The 21,371-nt window shown below is 39.4% G+C and overlaps 1 protein-coding gene across 3 annotated transcripts in view; it reads left to right on the top strand.

Moving 5' to 3' along the window:
* The first annotated feature begins 2,486 nt into the window (after window positions 1–2,486).
* Window positions 2,487–21,371, top strand: part of ZDHHC8 (zinc finger DHHC-type containing 8) — a 245,272-nt gene continuing 226,387 nt past the window's right edge. For 2 of the 3 annotated variants that reach the window (XR_004003000.1, XM_030583133.1), the window contains exon 1: window positions 2,487–2,799. Coding sequence is in view for 2 of the 3 variants with exons in the window: in XM_030583133.1 (XP_030438993.1) it covers window positions 2,696–2,799 (104 nt within the window). In the remaining variant the exon portion in view is untranslated. The remainder of the gene's footprint in view (window positions 2,800–21,371) is intronic. The other variant, XM_030583134.1, reaches the window with a different exon arrangement.

Raw genomic sequence — 21,371 nt, 5'->3', positions numbered from 1 at the left:
GAATGTTTAGCATAGCTGGCACATAAATTTCTTGCAATGTCAGCTATAAAAGTGTCATGCAAATGCCTGTTCTCAGTTTTTGATGACATTGTAAATAAGAGGCCTGTAAATGTAAACAAACTTGTTTGCCTTAGCAATTGGCTGAAGGAGAAGTACGACTGAGTGGACTTGTAGGATCTGAAGTTTTATATTGTGTTGTTTTTAGTGCTGTTATGTAATGCTATGTAAATCACTTTCACAACAAAGATTGTATCATGGTACTTGTATGAGGTAGACAAATTATTTTGTTTACAAATGTTTGTGAAAATGATCAAAAATAATATGCTTTGATTTCAATTGCAATAGCATACCATATATATTAAAATGTAGAAAAACATCCAAAATATTTAACAGTGCGATTTAAAACTGATTAATTGCAAAAAATTTGAGTTAATCATGTGAATTAATTGCAGTTAATTGACAGCCCTAATTAAAAGAATAAATAGGGATGTAAAATCAAATTGTTTTAAGAGGGTGCAGAAAGAAAGTTGCTAGCTGATATTCTGAGATTTCATAGTTGTACATGGTAGTTATAAATCAAAGTAGAATTAGAGAACCTGGTTGCTAGTGCTGTATGCTGCCATGTAGCAGTCTTTGGTTTAATTTCTTGTCCTTGTTCTTATTCCTCAGACTCCCATGGGCTTTGAGTGCTGCATAGATACACAGCAAGCAAGTTGCTTTAAAGCTTCCCTCTATCCAATTGAAATGTGACACTGAGAGGTGTGCAGTCCCGTTTGCCTGTGTAGCTTCATCTCAATCTTATCTGATCAAATTGATCTAGTTCTGAAAGGGGAGAATGGTAAATTTTGAAATACTAGTGATAGATGGTATAGGTCTCACCAAAGGGAACCTCTGGCTCATTACACTTCCTCCACTCATCTCATGTCTCTAAAAAAGAGGGTTACAAATTTAGCCAAATGAAGGCTCCAGGAAAAGCTTATACTCAAGGAAGAGCTTCAGTTCAGGTGTGTCGGGAGGGCAGGTTAATTGACTGAATTACTTTAAGCTGCTGCACCTTATTTGTAATCAAGAGCAAGCATTTTTGTTTTTTTTTGTTACGCCTCTGGGAATCTGCTCTTGTACTTACTGGGAAATCAGGTATGTATTTGGCCTCTTACAATGAGCAATATTAATATTCACCTGACCAAAATTGGACGTTTAGTTTCTAGCTGCTAGTGTAGCTGTACTAGTGCTATCCTGTAATGTAGAGAAGGAAAGCTCTTATTTGTTGTGGTGCAGTGTACTCCTGGTTGAAGCAAGGTAAGCTCTAGCAGTATACATTATGGTCTATAGGAAGGGTATGCATTGGCAAAGTTATAACTTTAGCTGGCCACTGATGACTAGAATGGGGGACAAATATCCCGTGTAAACAAGACTTTAGATTTTTGTTTGGTTTTTTTTTTTTTTTTTTTGCTTGTAAAAACCTAAATAGCCTTGCATCTAACACAGACCACCTCTCTCCCCATGTGATACTGGCTCCACTGTGACCAGTGAGGGTACTTGAGCTTGAACTCCTTTAATATGAACCAGAAGGAGCTGCTCACAGCAACATTCTCTGTATAGAACCCTTTGGCAAACTTTCTGCTGTCACCTTAAATCACATATTGTTTGTGCCCCCTTACGGGCCTGGATGAAACTCCTTTAAACAACAGTGGAGCAAACAACACAATTCTGGGTTAATTAAGTTATTAATGCACAAAGTAATTAAACTTCCAGGACACTCAAACAACTAGCAGAACCTAGCAGTTGTTTGAATGCTGAAGACCAGGATTCCTGGTTTAATAGCCGCTCAAACTTGGGTCTGTGGTGCTGGTGTTCTTCCTTACAGGCCCCAATCCTGCAAACTGCTTGGCACAGAAGGACCCCTCTAGGCAGAGCCCTGCTGAGTTCAGAGGCTTGTCCATGAGCAGCAGCTCACAGTACCAAGGCAAAAGCATGTGATATGCAAGTCTGGATTGTGTTGTGCAGTCTGATAACTGACTAACTTTTGAATGTAATGAAAAAGTCCCATAGAATTTAAACCAATAGGGTTCTCTAGAAATAGTTAAATCGACCCTTTCCACATTGGTTCCAAAAGCCTCTCCATCCCTATAGCAGGAATATAGGTGTCTACTGAATTCTAAAGGAGAGGTTAAAAAAATTCTATAGAACAATTATCAATTCTATAGCACGTATAGTGAGAAGCGTGGTAGGAATTTGCGTATTTTTTTTTAATCCGTAGCTAGATGCCTGCTTGCTTGTATTTGTCCACAGCACGTTTGTGGCTTGTCTGTAGCCTCTATTGTGCAGATCGTAAAGCTTGTGCATTGTGCTGCCTCTATTTGCACTGGAGTTTTGAATGTACGTGTTTGTATGCTAAGCGTCTGTGGTCCTGTATGACAGACTTCTGCGTGGAGTGGGCGCACGCTCTGTCTCAGCGCAGTTCTACCTTAAGGGGCTCGTTGACATCAGCTGAGTGGGCTGGCCTGTGTGGGTGGGATTTCCTGTGCTGGAGGTCAGCTGTTCTCAATCCCTCTTTCTCACTCCCTTTCTCTCTGTCTCGTCCCTTCTTTCCCCCTCTCCCTGCCTTGCCGGGTCCTCGCATCTTCTCTCCCTCCCTCCCCTCCCTCCCCGGTGCCTCTTGGGTTGGAATACATAGTGATGTGTTAACTACAGGATGCCCAGCAGCACTGGAAAGAGGTTTAAACCTACTAAATACATCCCTGTCTCCACAGCAGCTGCCTTATTAGTGGGTTCGACTACTTTATTTTTTGTTTTCACGTAAGTAAAGCCGGGCTTCTCTCTGTGGAAGGTCTGGAATGGGGGACTGGCTGGGGCTGGGCTTCCACTGTCTGGGTTGCTGGGGGGAGAGGGTTCGTGGCTTGACAGCTTCTCGAGGCCCTGACGCTGCTGCTGCTTCTGCTCTCCCCACGCCTTTTACTATCCCTCCCCTGGCTTCAGTCTGCAGAGGTTTGTTCTATTTCCCAAGCATAAAAATGTGTCTGACTGTTAGGGGTTTATTTGCCATGAAATGGTGGCGCTCTCAGACTCTGGCAGCTGCTGCCTGTGCACACCAAAGGCACCAATTAACTACCATCCTCTCCCCCTTATATGCAAATAGAGTCAATTTGTGTGTGTGAGAGAGAGAAATATATCTGCAGAGGTAAAATGCTCTTGTGCCATTAGAAATTAAATCTGGCCAAAGTCGGAGAGGGGGGAGAGAAGTGGCCTTTTTGTATTGAAAAGCTCATGGCTTTCTGGATTTTTGTTTTTGTTGGTTGGTTGGTTTTCTTTATCAGCATCTCAGAAGAATCCCGCCCTCTCCTCAGTAATTGATGTATCTTTTTACATAACTGTCTCTGAAGCTTCAGAATCTGATATACAGACTTAGGTTTTGGTTTGTGTTGTTTCTGCCCCCTCCCCCCCAATCTTTCTTCTGCTCATTTCTTCTCCCCTCCCCCCATTAGATGCAAAATTATGCTCTGGCTCTGAAGACACTGGCTTGCAGCTCTCCAGTAGTTATATTAATATGTGAGTCGTGTCCTGCTTTAGCTCTCTTCCCTTCTCTTTGTTAAATTGACTTAGAGAGTGTTAACTCTATTTTTGCTTGAAATACTGGAGTTTGCTTGCAAAGGTATTGTTGAGATATATAATATTCTTTTTTTCTAGAAGAGGTGTCAGAATAACTTAATTCAAGTGTATGTGTTCCAAACTGTCTTCATGGGTGGGTTTGTAGTTGATTGAAATGTGCTTCGATGCATATTCCCTCTTTTTTCTAGAAATGAAAAGCTTCTTACATGGATATGAACTAGAAGATTCATACTTCATTGCTTTATTTTGAAACTTTGTATGTATGATGTTTTATCATGGTTGAATTTTAAATTGATCCCAGGAAAACTCAGCGCTGCAAGATTGCCGTTTAATGTTGGGAGTATACGCTTGTGTCTGCTATCTGGATTGGCTGTGATACGATTTTCAGTACTGTACTGTATCAGCGGTTTAGGGTGTTCATTAGCCTTTGAGTAATATTAATTTAGAATTTCAGAATAAGATACAATATAACCAACATTTGTATTATAGAAGGAGCTTTTGATGCTGGCACAAATGCCCTCGACCATAGCTTGCTTTCTTTTTATTAGTGCTTTCAGTTAGAAGAAATTGCCAGCTTTAATACTGTCCTTCCTTGTGACTGGCACTCTAAGAATTGCTGCTAGCTTTACAGGCCTGCCATTCATCATTTGAGTATCTAATTATAGTTGATTGTACACAGACTGACATGAGACAAAGGTTGTTTTATGTGTTAGATTTGGTTCAGATATTTCAGACTGACATTGTGTGGCTTTTAAGAAGTCTTCATAGTTCCATGCTCTTGAACCTTACATACTAATAGTCTCTATGATGTTCAGTTCTAATTATTGAGGGTTTGGGGGAAGAAATCTTAGTGTCTTTTGCCAAAGTATGCTTGCAACTTAAATGATCTCTCGGTACTACCATAATGTTTCACAATATCATAAGCAACAGATGTGTATACAAGGGATATGACCACTGCTTTGGAAGTATGAGTATTTATTTGTTAGGTTGAATAAGAGACTTGGAACATAGTGCTATGAACAGTTGATGACTGTCTTCCTCAATCAAGCTTATTATACTGTATTTAATATATACAGTCTCGTAGCATCTAGTTGTGCTAAGAGGGAAGTATCCTTATTTTTCCATTATAAGAGACTGAGTTGTTTTTAAAGTCACCTTTACTCTATTGTATACATCTGTCTGGTTATTTCTACTATTATTGAACAAGTCCATTCAGATAAATGATTTTTAGACCCTCACCGTACTGCAGCTTGAACCAAGCCAGCAACAACTTAAAAAAAAAAAAATACAACCACATAATTGTTACAGTTGTTAGCAGGCTTCCAATGCACTTTGCTTTTTCTGAGCATAGTTCTAGTCCCAGAACACCCTTGCCTGCTGTTCTTAAATCAAGACTTCATGGAGTAGCAAGTAGGTGTGACTGGACAGGGCCTTAGATTTGTCACTTGTCAGACCAGCATGTGCACAAACAACATCAGTTAAATAATTGGTTTTCTATCTTCCACTAGCTTTTAAATAAATATTTTTCTTGGAATACAAACAAGTTTTTTGACTTGCATTGGATAAGTGAAGGTAGAGTCCATGTTTGGCTTCTCCAACAACTCTCTCTCTCTCTCTTCACCTTAGTAGCTTGTTCTACAGATTTTGGCAGCATCTCTGCAAGGCTGGGACTGTGAACCATATCTTCTCCATTGATTTTAGTGGAGCTCTGATTTACACCAGCTGAGGAACTGGTCCTAAATGGCTAAACCTTAGCAGGATTGAATTGGATTTATGACAATCATAACACGAATGTGTGTGTCAGCTGGAAGGGTCCAGTTTTCGGATTTATCCACACTTCATTATTTCCTTATTTAAAACTTTCAGTTCTTAAGGCAGATATTCCTGTGACATGAACTTCGGTGCCCTGGCAAGACTGACTAATTGATTTAGGTCAGAAAGCAAATGTTCTTGTGTATTACACCAAGTTAACATATAAATCTGTAGTAGATGGATTTTCTTTTGTAGAGGAACAACGTTTGTGTTGTAAATGTCTCTCTCTTCTAGTTTTTGTAAAGTCTATCCATGAGAAAGTTTGTGTGGAAGGTTGGTTTTCCATGAGTATCCAGTTTTGAGAGTTCAGTCCTAATCTTTCCCTGTTTGCTGTATAGGATGTTGATCAGGTGGTTTCGCAGTTTCTTTGAGTGTGTGTGGCACAATCTCTCAGCATAGTCTGTGTGATATGTAGATTGTAATGGATTTTTTACTTTTAGTCCTTTTGGTATGATGTCCATCTGTTTGCATTTGGAAAATATAGGACACTCTAATCAGGATCTTAATCTTCCTTATGTTGGGAATCTAATAATTAAGATAATCTGACATTGGTTTAAACATGAGAATACTTTACCTAGCCATCTATCACTTCCAAGCCACTTACTGAACTACTATACAGAGAATACTGAAAACACTTGAGAGTAACTTTACTCTTATGAAAAGTGCTGAGAATGTGAATGAGACCACTCCGGTATCTAAGTGCTTGCAAGTTTAAGCCTTATGTCATTAGTAAATGTCGTCTTCCACATGAAGAGCTCTTTACATTTAAAAAATAAAAGCCAGTCTAAGCTTTTTACTAAGTGAATTTTTATTTGTAGCTTTTCTGAAAACTTGCTGAAATCAGAGATTGGTAGCAATTAAAGATCATTTAAAATACACACTACATAGACATTGGCATTAGCATTATTCCATGGTGCTGTTCATCAATTGTGCTCTTATGCTTTAATTCAGGCAAATTCCATTATGGATTTTTGTCACTACTACTTTTTCACCAAGATACACAGGAATGTGTGTGTGTCTGTCCCCTTTGGCTCTTTTGGGAAGAGTTAAATTTGATTAGTAATCAAGGAATTTGAATATTGCACTTTTGTGCCCTTAATTCTTCAAAATATAGTACTTCAGTAATAAATAGGAGCATTCCAAAAGATCTAATTCAGTCCCATAAAAGACTGGTACAATGTAATTAAAGGTAATAGTTATTCCAAAATATTAGCATTCAGAGTTACTTAATACATCTTTCCCATCCATTAAAGTAATTGCATCAGGGAAGAATTAAGGGAAAATTGTTTCTGTGTTTAGAATTCCAAAAATCTAGAGTGACCATTTACTTTGTAGCAGAAATTCTGTTACCTCTTTCTTCAACATGCTTTCTTCAAATTGCTGTCGTTTTTGGCAACAGAATACAATATTTTTCTCAACTTATCTTTCATGAAGGATGGGGGTTTTATGCCTCTGACCACAGACTATCACGATGTAAACATGGAGATGTTCATCCAAAGATCCAGACTTCTGCCATGAACTCACCCCTTTATGTATTTTAAATTGCATAATTGCAGTTATACAATTAAGGGTTTGTACTTTACCGAAGTGTATGTGCTGTAAATGCACAACTGCATACAGTGAAATGTGATTCTGTAGTGAACAGAATAGTTATCTTCCTCTTTTTCCAATCTTATTTTTGCCACTTGTTGCAGTTTTTAATACTGAATGATTTGAACTTGTGGATTTTTAGTCTGGTAGCTGTGATAATCAGAATTGCAGGTAGCACAATATGCTAGGAGTGCAGGGTCTTAAACAAAATAAGGTGGCGATACATGTAAGTGCAAAGAAATCAGGAAAAGCTTTGAGTTCTCACACTGAATAGTAAACATCAGAAATTTCTGGTGGTGCCACTTACTGAAATGGAGTGAGGAGTCCTTGTGGCACCTTGTTTGATCCTGGTTCTAGGAACATTCTGTGACTCAAACACCTTTTTCAAATCATGGCAGGAACGTAAACCTTAATAGAAAGACGTTGCAGAAATGGTGGCACTGAGATCATGGGAGGCAGCAAAAAGTCCCTTCTGCAATAAAACTTGTATATTGGAGTTTAAACAAAGTTAATAAAATGGGAGAACTTTTAGTAAAGAGAATTCAAAAAGTGGAAACTCATTCGATCAATGTCAAAGATAAGACTTCAGCTTGGATTTTATAGAGAGGAAATAAATGGAGTGTACTCATAGGTGTATGCAGCAGACATTCTGGGGCTGCAATCTGTGGCTCGGACTTTTTTTTTTCTTTTTACAAGACCATCCCAGAGAAAATAGACTTAGACTAATGGGGAGGCAAGGAGAGAGAAATTGAAGATTGGGTCACAGTAGGAGTGAAAAGAAAATAGTGACCATCTGAGTTAGAGATGGAGGGGAAACACTGTTAAAATGTGGAGTTCACTACCTCTAAAATCTGCTTAGGGTGGTTAAACGAACTAGTGGCTTAATGTTCTCAGTGAAAGGTCCTCTTGTGAAATTCACTTCTCCCACTGGTCTGAGAGTCTGTCTGTCTCAAAAACCTAGTAATTGCTTTTTGCAGAAAACTTCAATTGTTTTCTAAAAATGTATTGTGAAAATTGATTTGGTTTTCCTCCCTCTCCCACTGGCAAAATGAGAAGAAGGGGAAAATACAATTTTGAACAAGTCTTTCATAAATTTTCATTTGACTGAAAAAATGGTTTAAGATGTTTTGAAATAAAAAATTTCACTCGGCTCTGACAATTTCTAGAGGATGGTGGAGGATGTAAATACTGGCTTAGTGTGTAGTTGTCTCCCTCTAGTGGATTGGCCTCTGCCCAACAGCTTGTTAGCTGCAGCTAAAAGGAGTTCTTGGGTATTAGCTCTCCTTTAGCTCACTTGGTAGCAGCCTGTGGTTTTGGTGCTGAAAGTTCCAGATTTACTGCAGCATGGGTGGAAGTTCTTTATCCAAGCTTTTTGTGTCCTCTTTCTTCTTTGTTGGAAAAGATGATAGCTGTTTGAGAGACAAAAGCCACATTTTACAAATCTAAAAATAAAAAATGGTTGTCCCCTGCTACCTCTGTACCCCCAAGAGGACATCTGATGTTGGTTATATGATGCTTGATGAACTGCTTTCCTACCTCACACCACAAAATTTCTTTCCGAACCCCCCTCTCCAATCCTGGCACCCTGTGCTAACAACCTCAGAACTGTTTTGCCTGTCTGCACTGGATTGTGAACTCCTTGAGACCAAGAGTATGTGTCCTCTAAACGTACATGGGGTGCCTCCCACCTGGTTAGCACTCCATGAATAGTCATACAAACACTTCTGCAATACAGTGATTTGAAAAATGGAGGGATGCCGTTTTGATGGGAATAGACAGGTGGAGTTAACAGGCCCACTTCTAAATGTGTGTGTTTTTGTTTGTTGTTTTTTCACCACCCTTGAAGAATTGCTGTTGCTATGAGCAAGTTAGCTATTAGCTTTAACTTCAAAATTGCAACCGCCTCACCCAAACAAAGCTCATCAGTCATTAATCTTGAGCAGACTGTTTTCTGCATCTTAAGAAAGCATCAAGGATGCTGACTGGAATAAAGTTAGCTAAATGTTTAAAATGCTTAGTTTACTGGCTTGAGAGCTGACTTCTAGCATTCACATTCAGGCCATATCTATACTAGGAAAAACCGTGTTAGCAGTGTTTAACACAAGTTAGCTGACATGTTTGTCTGAGTGTAGACAAGGTAGTTGTAATTGTAACATGCTAGCTGCTCAAGGGGGAGTTAAGAGTTTACCTTGATCAGTTAACACACATTAACTACAATTTGCCTTATTGACACTAAGATGCTGACATCTTAAAACACCTTTTCCTAGTGAAGATAAGGCCTCCTTGTAGAGCAGTATGGAGGTTTAGTTGTTAGATCTGATCTTTGAACCATGTCAACCACTACAAAAAGTGTTCTTACGTTGAGACAGTTATCTTGTCTCCATTAAGATTTTATATGAAGACCTCTCAACTAATGTAGTAGATGCAGATGCTGGTTAGGGGGCATAGGGTTAATCTCTATTAATTTTTTTTTTACTTCAATACAGCTATCTGTTCTGTGTTTCCAGTGAAATTTTAAGTTGTGATCACTAGATGAAAAACACACACCTCTTTTTGCAATGAAGACTGTCTCCTATCTCCGTCCAAATAAATTTTCTGGCACCTTTTGTCACTTCAAAATCAGTAAACAGATACTAAATAATGATGGTTTCCTATCCTCTGTCCTCCATTGTTTACTTAAACCAAGAGGTTTGGTAACAGGATTGTCCTCGCATTCCTTTCTTGTCTGAATATGGTTAATTTCCAGAAGCTAGCTTCTGCCACACCCAGTTAGCTTTATTTGTGTAATGGCATTGTCTTATTTAGAAGATCATTAATCTTTCCAAAGAGCATAAAATTCTCTAGCAAGAGTTTCCAATATTTATTCCCATTTTTTAATTTACAACATTGACTTAAAATTCTGACTCGAAGCCCAAATATTTGTTTCTGAAAAAGCCACACACTCCTGCCCATTGAAGCTGTGCCAGACAAATCCCTAATATAGATGCAGCTTGCTGTGCTGTGGAGTGAGTGCACCAAGGTGTCTTGGCATCTCTCACTTTGCAGTGTGCACAGCAGAAAACAGCAGGAATAGGGGACTCACCAGCTGCCTTGCTGACCCCACAGCCAGGAGGAGAGTCATGCTAACACTGGTTTTGGGGGGGAAAGGCTCAGATCAGAAAACAACTAGATCCTCTCAGGTTGGGTGGGCTTGGATGTGATTTGGGCCTAAAAATTAGGCCTAAGTTGCCTTTTCTCCAGTGCTAAAAACATGCATCTCTACCACTTGAGCTAAAGAGTCCAATTCTCCAGCTCTGGGGGTAAGGGCATAAGACTCCTCCTCTGCAGATCAGGTACAGAGGGAGGGCCCAGTAACATTCACCTGAGTGACTCTGACCCTGCAGGCATGGAGAGTGAGATTTCAAATTCAGTTGACATCAAAGTGCATTTGTAAAAGTGTTCTACATAGTTGAAAACAAGGTGAAAGCAGTCTCATACCTGTAGAATGGATTTATCTGCACCACAAGTTCCACTAGTTTAACAAAAGGTGCGATATACAAAATTTAAACTGGTGCAAACTACCGTGTGGACACTTGTATTGGGTTAAAACTGGCCATAGCAGTACAGCTTGCAACTGTGAATTTAGCGATGCAAGCTAAACTATTATAAACCTGGCTTTAAATTAATTTAAGAGAATCCACAGCTAAAGCTGCACCAGGTTAACTAAACTGGTGTAAAATAACACCTTTCCGTTAAAATGGTGCAACTTCCTGTGTAGATAAGCGCTGTATTTAAAAAAAAAAAAAAAAAAGACCCAAAAGGATTTTTGCTTAATATGAAGTTGAACTTGAAATTAACTCTCCGGCATAATTGCTAAAAGTTCTAGCCTGAGGCGATACTGAGTCATGTGCATCTACAAATATATTGTAAGAGCTTTTAATCTCTTATATTCTGAAAGCCTCTTTGGTGGCAGGTTTGTTTTTCTTTTCTTTTTCATGAAAGAGAGAGGGAGAGAGAAATGGAATGACTCTGGAAAAGGTAAGGTCTTTCAGATGGAAATAATCAAGGTGTAAATTTTAAGGCGTGCCAGTGTCTCTGACATATGTTCGTTTATATCAACCCAAAGAAGTGCCCTTTTTAAAAAGGCAAAATAGTGGCAGTTTTATTGTGGGTTTATAGGTTCTGTAAGATGACACTAGCCAGCACTTAGCCTGGATTTGTCTCACATGACATCTCAGTGGTAAAATCCATTTACCTAGAGTGTGAAAGGTGATTTTATAATGGACTATAACATGGTTTTATTATAGCCAGTTCCCATGGATTCTATGGCTCTTACTCATGTGCAGTCCAACCGATCTAGCATGCTTGGTTTTCTTTTTTAGGAGCAGAAATCCATTCACGTGCAATAATGAACAATGTCTATGATCACTGTTAATATGCTCTTGTGGACTAAGAGGGAAATGGACAAAACATTAGGGCCTCTAAAGGTAAGTTTTATCCACAGTTGAAGTCAGTATGCAACACACACGTTTAAACTCCTCATTGACAGTAACAAATAGCTAACACTTAACGTGGTACTTTTCAGCCATAAACTGTGTAATCAATATTATCCCCATTTTATAGGTAGAGAGTTTGAGACACAACAGTGATTTTTCCAGTGTGTCACAGTAGAGGCTTGTCCACACAAGGGAAAAATTCAGAATAGCTAATATATGAATAGCTATTAAGCTAAACTGCAAAAAGGCTCTTAGTATGGAATAAGAGATTATCAGAAGTTGATGTGGAATAGCTATTATGCTTTAAATATACATCCTAGCTTTTTCACACCAACTTGCCTGTAAATTTTCTGTGAAGACATGGGAACACTCAAGAACACTGATCCAAATTCACTTTTAAACTATATAAACCTCATCAAACCCCTGTTTGGATGCTCCTATTCAGAATTAAAGTGACCTTTGGAAATGTATTGAGCTAAACTGAGTTAAGGCTACTTTAATTCTGAATAAATGTCCACATTACATTTACACCTTTAGTTAGTTCATTATTTTTTCTTAGTACACAAACCCTTTAAGAAGCAGAGTCGGTCTTCCTATTTATGCAGATTAGGTCTTCCATCATTTGTAGAACCTAGTTACTTGACAAGACTATTTCCTATGTGCCCTCTTATTTTAAGAGGTGTTTTTCTCTTCTCTACCACCAAGAGATGCATGTGGACTGAGAAGAGACTATATTAATCTCCTTTCAGTAGCTATTTTTAATGCAATCCTCACTGTGGTATTGGAATGCTGATCTAGTTTGAAAAGTCAAAATAGCTAATCTTATGAAAGTTATCCCTACATGTTGACTGCAGCTGTGGCTGACCAACATGTGCAATTTATGCCAGTAGCAAATTCCTTTAATTTTCCTAATGAACAGAGATTAGGAATCTTGAGGCATACAGAAATAGAGAGAGTAAAACACAGTGCTGTCTGAATTAGATGAGTGTAAGCCTCTAGTGTCTGTACTTGGTTATACCAAAGACATTTTTTGGCTTAGGGTCTTTTTATGGAATATTAGTTGAATTACAGTCCATGTTTGAAAACTATGCCGGGCATGCTCTTTGAACATTTTCATAGAGATTGTTTCTATTTATAAACAGCCTGGGAACAAGCTCCTTTGGTCTCTGGATAATGTAAACTACAAGGGTTGCTCATTCAAAACAAAACAATTCTTAAAAATTGTAACTAATTCAGAATTGCAAGGTCCCAACTGTCTTAAGGTTTGTCTACATGGGACAGTTGTTAGTTTTACGGTTATGTCCTCGTGTAAACATTGAGTAGCTTTTCAGTGTAGCTTATACCCTTTTCCCAAGTGACTTGATGAAAAAAGTGTCCATGTAATGCTTTGCCTGTCCTATATATCTGTTTGAATTCACATATTGGATTATGCTGATCACTTTCTCATGTAAAAACAAAAAGGCCTTAAAGTTGAATGGTAGCATTACATTGCTGCAAGAATTTTGGAGCTGAACATGGGGAGTGAAGTAGTAGTGATGCAGCAAAACTTTAGTGTCACTGCTCCGGTGTTTGTTTTTATATTTTTCCCTCCATCAAGCAATGACAGGTGAAATTGATCTAAGGCTAGACAAGTGGAGTTATTACACTCTCAACAGGTATCTTAAATTACACTAAGAAAAAACCCATTTGGTGAATTTAGTCGCCAGAGAATATATAATTATGAATAAAGATACATTGACATTTTATCCACCTCTGCCAAAAAAAACTTACAATCCGTATGGTGGTAAAGCACGTAATAGTTTGACAGAGTACAGATAGCCTGCTTCCAATTAAAAGGAAACCCACTTAGCAATGGGAAAGACATTTTTGCGAACATCTGACTTGGTGATAATAATCAACTCGGATGACTAGACAACAGCATCATGCATGTTACATAAATCTTCAGTTTGCAATATATATGTCCAGATGGAATATTTCATTAGCCCCAGATTGCTCTCCTACTACTGCAAGTAAAATATGCCTAGACTAAGGTAACAATTATTGTTTACAGGGGCGTAAACTACTTATTTATAGCTGGATGTTAATGTACACAGCTAGTGTAGATATCACTGGGAATGCTACCCTTTATCTCATCATGTGTACTGGCTGCAGAAATCAAATAAAACTTGTATTAACTCAATTTAGGAATTATCTCGGTTACTTTCAATCATAGCTAAATAGTAAATACTTATCTATTTATTTTGTTAATAGATTCCAAATGTGAAATTATTAACTATTTGAGATTTACTCTTATGTTCTGAGGCTTCTCAATGGCCTGGATCATACCTGAAGTAGTGGGAGAGTCTCTCAGGAGTTCTAAGGCTAAATCCCTGTACATTAGTGTGAGAACAGCTGCTTTATACAGAAACTTCTTATTCATTATTTTACCATACCTGTTAGTGTCTACGCTAACATGTCACTTCAGCCAATGTAAGTTGCCCACTACACCGACTTAATAACTTCACTTCCATGAGAGATGTAGTGCTTAAGTCATTGTAGTTAGTTCAAAGCAGTGTCTGTGTATACACTGCATTGCTTACATCACCTGTTGCTGTCCGGGCCATAGTGTGGGATAGAGGGGAGGGGGTGTGAAGGAGAGCCCTGGCAGCAGGGCTCCATCTGTTAGTGACCCAAAATGCCAGTTAAATCAGTGTAAGTGCTCTTGGTTGGGATGCGCACCACTGACAGAAGGAACATAGTCTGGACATTAAAAATTAAATTAATCACTGTGGTGGCTGTATGTCAACTTAATTTTTCAGTGTAGACATGCCCTTCGTCCAATAGTGTTTTTTTTTTTCCAAACACTTCCCAGTAAAAATAACCTTGCTTTGTCTTAGTACTTAACATTTCAGTGCTAAGGATTAATTCCCTTATCATGCACTTCACTAGACAAGCCTCTTCCACACATGCCAAACAATCTGAATTGCAATTCACAAGGTGGTGCGCACTTGATTATTTTCAAAGTAGGAGCATCTTCCTCCATTTGGAAATGGCTTTAAATTTAACTGCTCCTTTCTATGTAGTAGGAGTTAACTGCATTTTGCTACAGAATTATCAAGACTTGACTATTTAGGGAAAAGTTACTGATACCTTGTGAAATAATACTTTAAGTGCTTCAGTCTGTTTTGGTCACACATTTGTTTGTTCAGGATTGTTTCAAATAAGTTATTGAGGCAGTTTGCTCTTCAGGCAAATGAGAAAAGCCTGTCTCCTGGTTTAGATCTGTAGATAATCTATGCAAGAAAGCCACTGTGAATTAAGAGGCTACATACCATGAAACAGTCCCTGGCCCTATGTATAGTGAGAACAAAACTAGAGTTGGATTATTCTCGTTTTGGTTGTTTAAGGCTCTGATTTCACTTTGGGGAGAGCGTTTAATATAGTATATGCAATCCAACTCTAGAACATCCAGTTCCAACATTTTCCTACAGATCAGGATGTAAGTTTAGTGTGCTGAGCTTGTCTGCTGCTACAAGCTCTAGATATTGTACACATCAAATCTGCTGCAATGAATCGCCTGCTGTTGCAGATGAGAGTAAACTACTATTTATTTATTTTTACTGTTATCTCATTGCTGATAAACCCTTGCAAAATAACCTGAGACAAGTGCTTTTTTAACAGACTAGTGAAAGATTAAGGATCAGGGTTGGTCTCTCTCTCTCTCTTTTTCTCCCCCTCTCCCTCCCCCTGCCCAATCCATTCAGGCAGCCTGGAAAAAGTCAGCCAGGATGCTGCTGTTCTGAAGTATGAGAGCAGAACGGTGCTGCCTGTATGCTCAGTAGTGAGCAGAGCCACCTCTTGCAAAGATTACTGTTGCCATCTTCTTGACACTTTATTGCAAATCCCATGAGATTTAATGAATTTTTTTTTTTCCTCTTAAAGCCCCAGCTCCTGGAGATAGCAGAGATTCTCACATAAATGACTTTCATTGAAGAGTTGCACACCCTTATGGTTGGAGAGGCAAGTTCAGAAGTCTGACCTGAGTGTATCTTACAGGGTTAAAACCCAGAAGCCAAGAATCTGAAGCTTATTTTTAATCTTGTATTTTGGTGTTTTTAAAACAAACAAAAGAACCCACCTGGGTATGGTAATACTGATGTTGTCAGGCCTTCTTTCCATGGGGAACAGGATAAGAATCTGCCGTCTCAGTGTCTTATCTGACCCCATTTGGTTCACTGTCTCTACATATTCAGCCTGCAGGGAAGCAGTGGACTTATTTGTGTGTTAAAAGTGGGATTTGAACCCATGGCTCCATACGGACACCAGACTGCTCAGTAGAGGGGAAGACAAAGCCTGGAGTCTGGTGCCTTACACCACTTGGATATTGTATACCTTGTAGGGGGTTCCGTATGCAACCTTTTCTGCACCACGCAGGCAGTGAACGATTCGAAGCCATCGGAGCCAGTTAGAATGTACTCAATTTGCATATGCATCTCAATTGGCTAATATACTACACTTTAGTATTACTGGTCTCTGAGGAGCTAAATAATAAGACAACAGAATATGATATTTTGATAAAATGTTGAGGCAACTCCGTGCACTGCTGATGACAACAAACTAGGATTGACCACTGAGACCCACTACTACTGGATCATCATCAGATCTGGGAGTGTTCATGCTAGTGTAAAACATTAATTTTTAAGAGAAAAACAAACATGCAAAATGAGATCTTACTCATGAGCAAAATTAAACTAGAAGTGAGGTTTTATATATAAAATGAAAATAATCCCATACAACTTTTTAAGTTGAATTCGCTGAAAAAAGGAGGGGTTTTCCAAAACCAGGCCTGCCTTTGACAGCCAGCAGACAGGGTTGATGGGGAAGCAGTAACTAGCCAAACTTGTACATTTTAAGCATCACATTGTTCAAAACAAACTTTCTTTAAAAAAAAAATTAAATGCTTATATAAATCAATTTTCCCTATACTCAATGTACTTCACCTGTTCTGATATAGATATTACATAAATTATTTGACAAGGACATGAAAGAGGGAATGTAAATGGCAATTTAATTTAAAAAACTGACAGGAGACTAAGTTTTGTACAGGCTTTATAGAAGAACAATTTAAGCAATCACATTAGTGTTCAGAGTCTATATTAAAAAAAATAATCATTTATTCAAGAATATTTTGCTATTAGTTTAGTCCTTATGGATTTTTTACAGTGTGATCCTAGAGAAGGCAAAAAACTGTCTCAAACAATGTTTTGTATTATTGAGCAGTTATTCCACAGTTTTCATCCTGACACCCATGCTTGTCAAAGATGCCTTATTCTTCTCAGCACTCTTGACAACCCCATATAGCCAGTTTTACAAAATCTATTTCCTTTCTCGATGGTATGTGGTTTATGGAATGTTGTCCCTCATCCAGGGTAAAATATTTTGCAATGATATGACTTTGTACAATAAAATAGGGAAAAGTATGGTAAATATTTTTACCCAGCTGCCTTATGTCGACCTAACTGTAGTGTAGACTTGGCCTAAATGTTGCACTCCAGCTACAGAGGTACCAAAAACTGTACTTCAAGCACCAGATTTGGTTAGAAGCGTTCAGCATCCAGCCGCACCCATTTAGGCACCTAAATAAATGACAATTGGAGCTTCTGGGTCAGAGTGCTGTTGAGAATCTGACCTCTGCTGTAAGTACTGAACACACTTGGGCTATGTCTACACAGCAGTTAAGATGCCTGCAGCTGACCCATGCCATCTGGCTCTGGCTGCGGGGCTGTTTCATTGCTGTGTAGACTTCTGGGTGCGAGCTGGAGCCCAGGTTTTAGGACCCTGTGAGGTGGGTGGGTCCTCGAGCTTGGGCTCTAGCCCACACCCAGAAGTCTACACAGCAGTGAAACAACCCTGCAGCCTAAGCCCCGCAAGCTCAAATTGGCTGATGCAGGCCAGCTGCAGGTTTTTATTTGCTGTGTAGACGTACCCTTATAAATCTAGCCCGGGGGGGAAAAAGTTTTCACACTTAACGTGCTGATACTTATGTGCAGAAGCATTCAGCATAGAAGAAGTTTTGGTTTCTTTTAAATACAATGTTCTTCACATTTTGCTAGGATGTATCCTAGCTAGGGCATGGTGTTTGACAGGTGAATGTCAATGACTGCTGTCTACAGATTCTTCCAAGCAGGTTCATGTAGTTACTGCCAGTGGATACAAATGCCATTTTAAACAAGTGGGAAACTCTCTGCACTGCATTCCTAACACACGAACTGAAGAAGATTGAAGAGAGACTGCACTGAACCCCTTCTACTTGTATGTGTTTATTTCATGTCTAAGCCTCTGTCCTGCAGTGAGCTTCACCCAAGCAGATTCCAGCATGGAGCTTTGCTGATTTTAAATGGGAGTCCGTGAGCGCAGGGATCTGCCAGTGCAGGACTGAGGTGTTAATCAGGACAGCTACCTAAACAGGAAAACAAGACATCCCATGGGATATTTCAATTACAGGGACTCTGTGGTGTGTGTATATTGGTCATCTTTTAAAATGATGAAGCAGCTGGTTATGGCATCTTTTTCAAAGAGCCACATTTCAGTGTGCTGATATGGTTCTTATGCCTTCAGATAGGTTGATTAGTGTGGACACAGATGACTTTCAGGGGAGGCTTTTAAATTTCTCTGAAAGTGTTGGGTCATTTAGCTAGTTTTAGGTCAGTCATTATCACCTCTTTTCATTGGCTGTGAAATGAATTGTGGTTGCAGTCCAGTTCCCACGGGACAGGTGTTTAAACCAGCATCATCCTTGGCATTAATTAGCAGTTTCAGTAATAATGCTTAGCACTTGTACACCATAACTGCAAATGTAATCAAAGGGAATAATTCTGAGTCAGCCAAAAGACAGTCTAGATGAAGCATTTTTAGAGAAGGACGGTCTTTTGATTAAAGCACTGACCTTCACAGGATCTGGGTTTGAGTCCTGTCTGACCTTAGGCAAGTCACTTAATCCAACTTTTGAATTAAAGTGAAAATAAAAAATAATTCACCTAAACTTTTATTCCTTCTGTGATTGCCTTCTACTTTAGTAGTCTATTGATGCACAAACGTGTGTCACTGCCAGGCTTTTTGTACAGCTGATGCATAGAGTCCTGGCCAAGAAGCTGCTATGAGAGACTTTTTTCCAAAGGCTCTGATCTGCACCCATTCACTGTGTGCCAGAAGCCAAACAAGAAGGCTGTTAGTACATCTCTCTGCTATGATGCATCTGGGTGTTTTGATTTTAATGTGTAAATCTACATGGACATATGAATGGGGAGATGCCTGTATCAAAATTTCACCAGCTACCTTTTAAATGTGTTTTGTTGTAAATCTGTAGTCATTAAACATTCATTTATCATTCTAGACTGGTTAATTTTCTATGCCAAATTATGTTTCTTGCACTGTATTACAGGGCTAGTGGGACAGATTTAATCATAAGATCTGTGGTTCAAGAACAGCAAAATTATGATCCTTTTCCCGAATCTGTTGTGTTTGATTTACAGTTCTTTTCTGATAAAGGGAGAAACAGTTCTCTTAGCTGGATTTTATATCACTACATACGGGGATCCCCAGTAGCGGCTGGGTTGTGTTTGGAGGGTGGGAGGAGAGGTAATGAGATCAGGTGTTGTTAATAACTTAGCATAGGCTGTGTATATCCAAGTAATGAGAATAATGTATACCCCAGTTCCTATAGAAATTTTACTTTTTTCTGTAGAAATCAGGGATGTGAAGCCCTAAACCTTATTTAGTTTATTCTCAGACTTCACAAGTCTGCACTGTAAGAATTTGTTCTAGTGTTAATTTCATGCAAAGGACTGGTATTCTGGCCCATCCTACTGCGAGTGAAGGTGTTATGCTTCACAAGCTGGACACATGCTGACACCTCTGCTTTTGTCCCTTTCCCCAAATCTGTCCTATCAAACAAGGTAAAAGTAATTTAAAATACGTGGACACAAACATCTCCTCTTTCACTTGCGTTCATCCTTCCCGTGCATTCTCCACCATCCCCCGTCTCTTGTTTGGTCCCTGATCCTGCAACTGGAATCAAGTAGATTGATCTCTGTGCCTGCCTAGAACCAACTGCCTGGTCAGACTGTAAACTGTTGTGGGCAGGGATCTGTCTTTACTTGTTACTTCCATACATAGGGTGCTAATACCATAAGAGAGAATCCTTGTGTAGTGGGAGGTCTAGGGATATTTATTTATTCTTCACCAAATATTAATGGTAAGTTACAAAATAGCATTTCAGCAAAAGATGTAGAAACAAGTCCTTTGGAGCAGGTTTAGTGGTAAAGCTGGAGCCCCTTTTAGGTTCTCTTTATCAAAGAGCTTGCCGTTCCCATTTCAAAGCAGGTGAAACAATCCATTAAATACTGTGCAAGAACAGTCATTAGGTATAAACCATTGGGTGAGTAAGTTACGCTCTGAAAAGAGCTAAGATCTCAAACAGAAACGAGGTACTTATTCAAGGGACCCAGATGAAAAAGTCTAACTCCATGTATTGCACCAGGACTATTCTACCATAGGTCGAACGAGCTAGCTTTCTTTTCCCATTGTAACAATAGCTGCTGAAGTCGGTGAGTACTGACCTCTCCCACCTGAGAGAGAGAATCTTTTGTAACTCTGACCCACAATATGTCTCGAACCAGCATTCCTATGTCTCTCACCACTGTAGGCCATACCATCTTGGGCTGAGATCTTGTTGACTCACATAAGTAAAGCAGGATTGGGCCTGGTCAATGTGAGTGGGAGACCACTGAGAAAATTGCTATGCTTTTTATAAGGTGTTGAACCCTAGAGGATAAACTGCAAGAGAAAATAATGCATTGTTAGAAGCACTGACACGATGACTAAACCAGGCCGTGTGTAGACCAACCTACAAATAGGCTACCGTTCTCCTAGTTTGACTCTCAAGTATGTGCAAACTTTTATCTTCCCTGACTCACCAATACTGGCATAATCATCTTTAATTGTATGGAAAGTTTCAGAAAAACATCCTGGTAGGGTAGAGAACTTTCTTATGCCTTGTCTACGCACAAGAATTGCAACAACTTAACTACTTCAATTCAGAAACTAATGTTAAATCGGTGCAAACCTCTTATGTGACTACTTAAATTGCTTTGAGTCCCTTATGTCAGTTTAGCCTGAGGTCTGGTCTGTGCTACAAATTTAGGTCAATGTAAGTTCACTGGTGTCCACTGAGTTATGCATGTGTCTGCAGCTGACATAAGCATCCTGTTACAGTGATGTAGTAAAACCCCTCTCCAAATGAAGCAGAGCTATGGTTGACCTACTTAGGTTGACACAGTGAGTGCAGACCATGCATCACCTGTGTGGACTCTAACACTCCTCCAGCAACTGTCCCACAATGCCCTGTCCTGTGACAGTGATGTCTCTGGTCAGTTTTTAACTCCATGGTCCATAGGTCATAAAGATGGAAGCCACCTTCCCTTTTAAAATCCCTGTGTTTGTGTTTTGTTTTTTTTGTTTTTGTTTTTTTTGAAGTGCCATTTCCTCACATGTGTAGCGTGTATCTGACTGCCAAAGTGACCTTGCCTGCTCCACACACAGAGAGAGCTACTAGAGGCACTCCTGCCTGGAACAGGCGAGAAGTATTGGATCTCCTTGGGCTGTGGAGAGAAGAGGATATGCAACCAGGCTGCAGACCAGCTGCAGGAACATTGACATCTACAAGTAGATTGCAGGGGAGATGCTGGCAAAGGGACACGGCAGGGATCAGCAGCAGTGCCATGTGAAAGTGAAGGAGTTATGCCAGGCTTGCCATGAAGTGAGGGAGGGGACAAGAAATCTGGTGCTGCTCTTCAGAATGGTTCCTTTTACAATGAACTGCATTCCACACTGAGTGATGACCCCACC

This window comes from Gopherus evgoodei, chromosome 13 (genome assembly GCF_007399415.2).
Source record: "Gopherus evgoodei ecotype Sinaloan lineage chromosome 13, rGopEvg1_v1.p, whole genome shotgun sequence".
Taxonomy (NCBI): Eukaryota; Metazoa; Chordata; order Testudines; family Testudinidae; genus Gopherus; species Gopherus evgoodei.
Note: the sequence above shows the minus strand (reverse complement) of the source record. Positions and strands in the feature narration are given on the sequence as shown.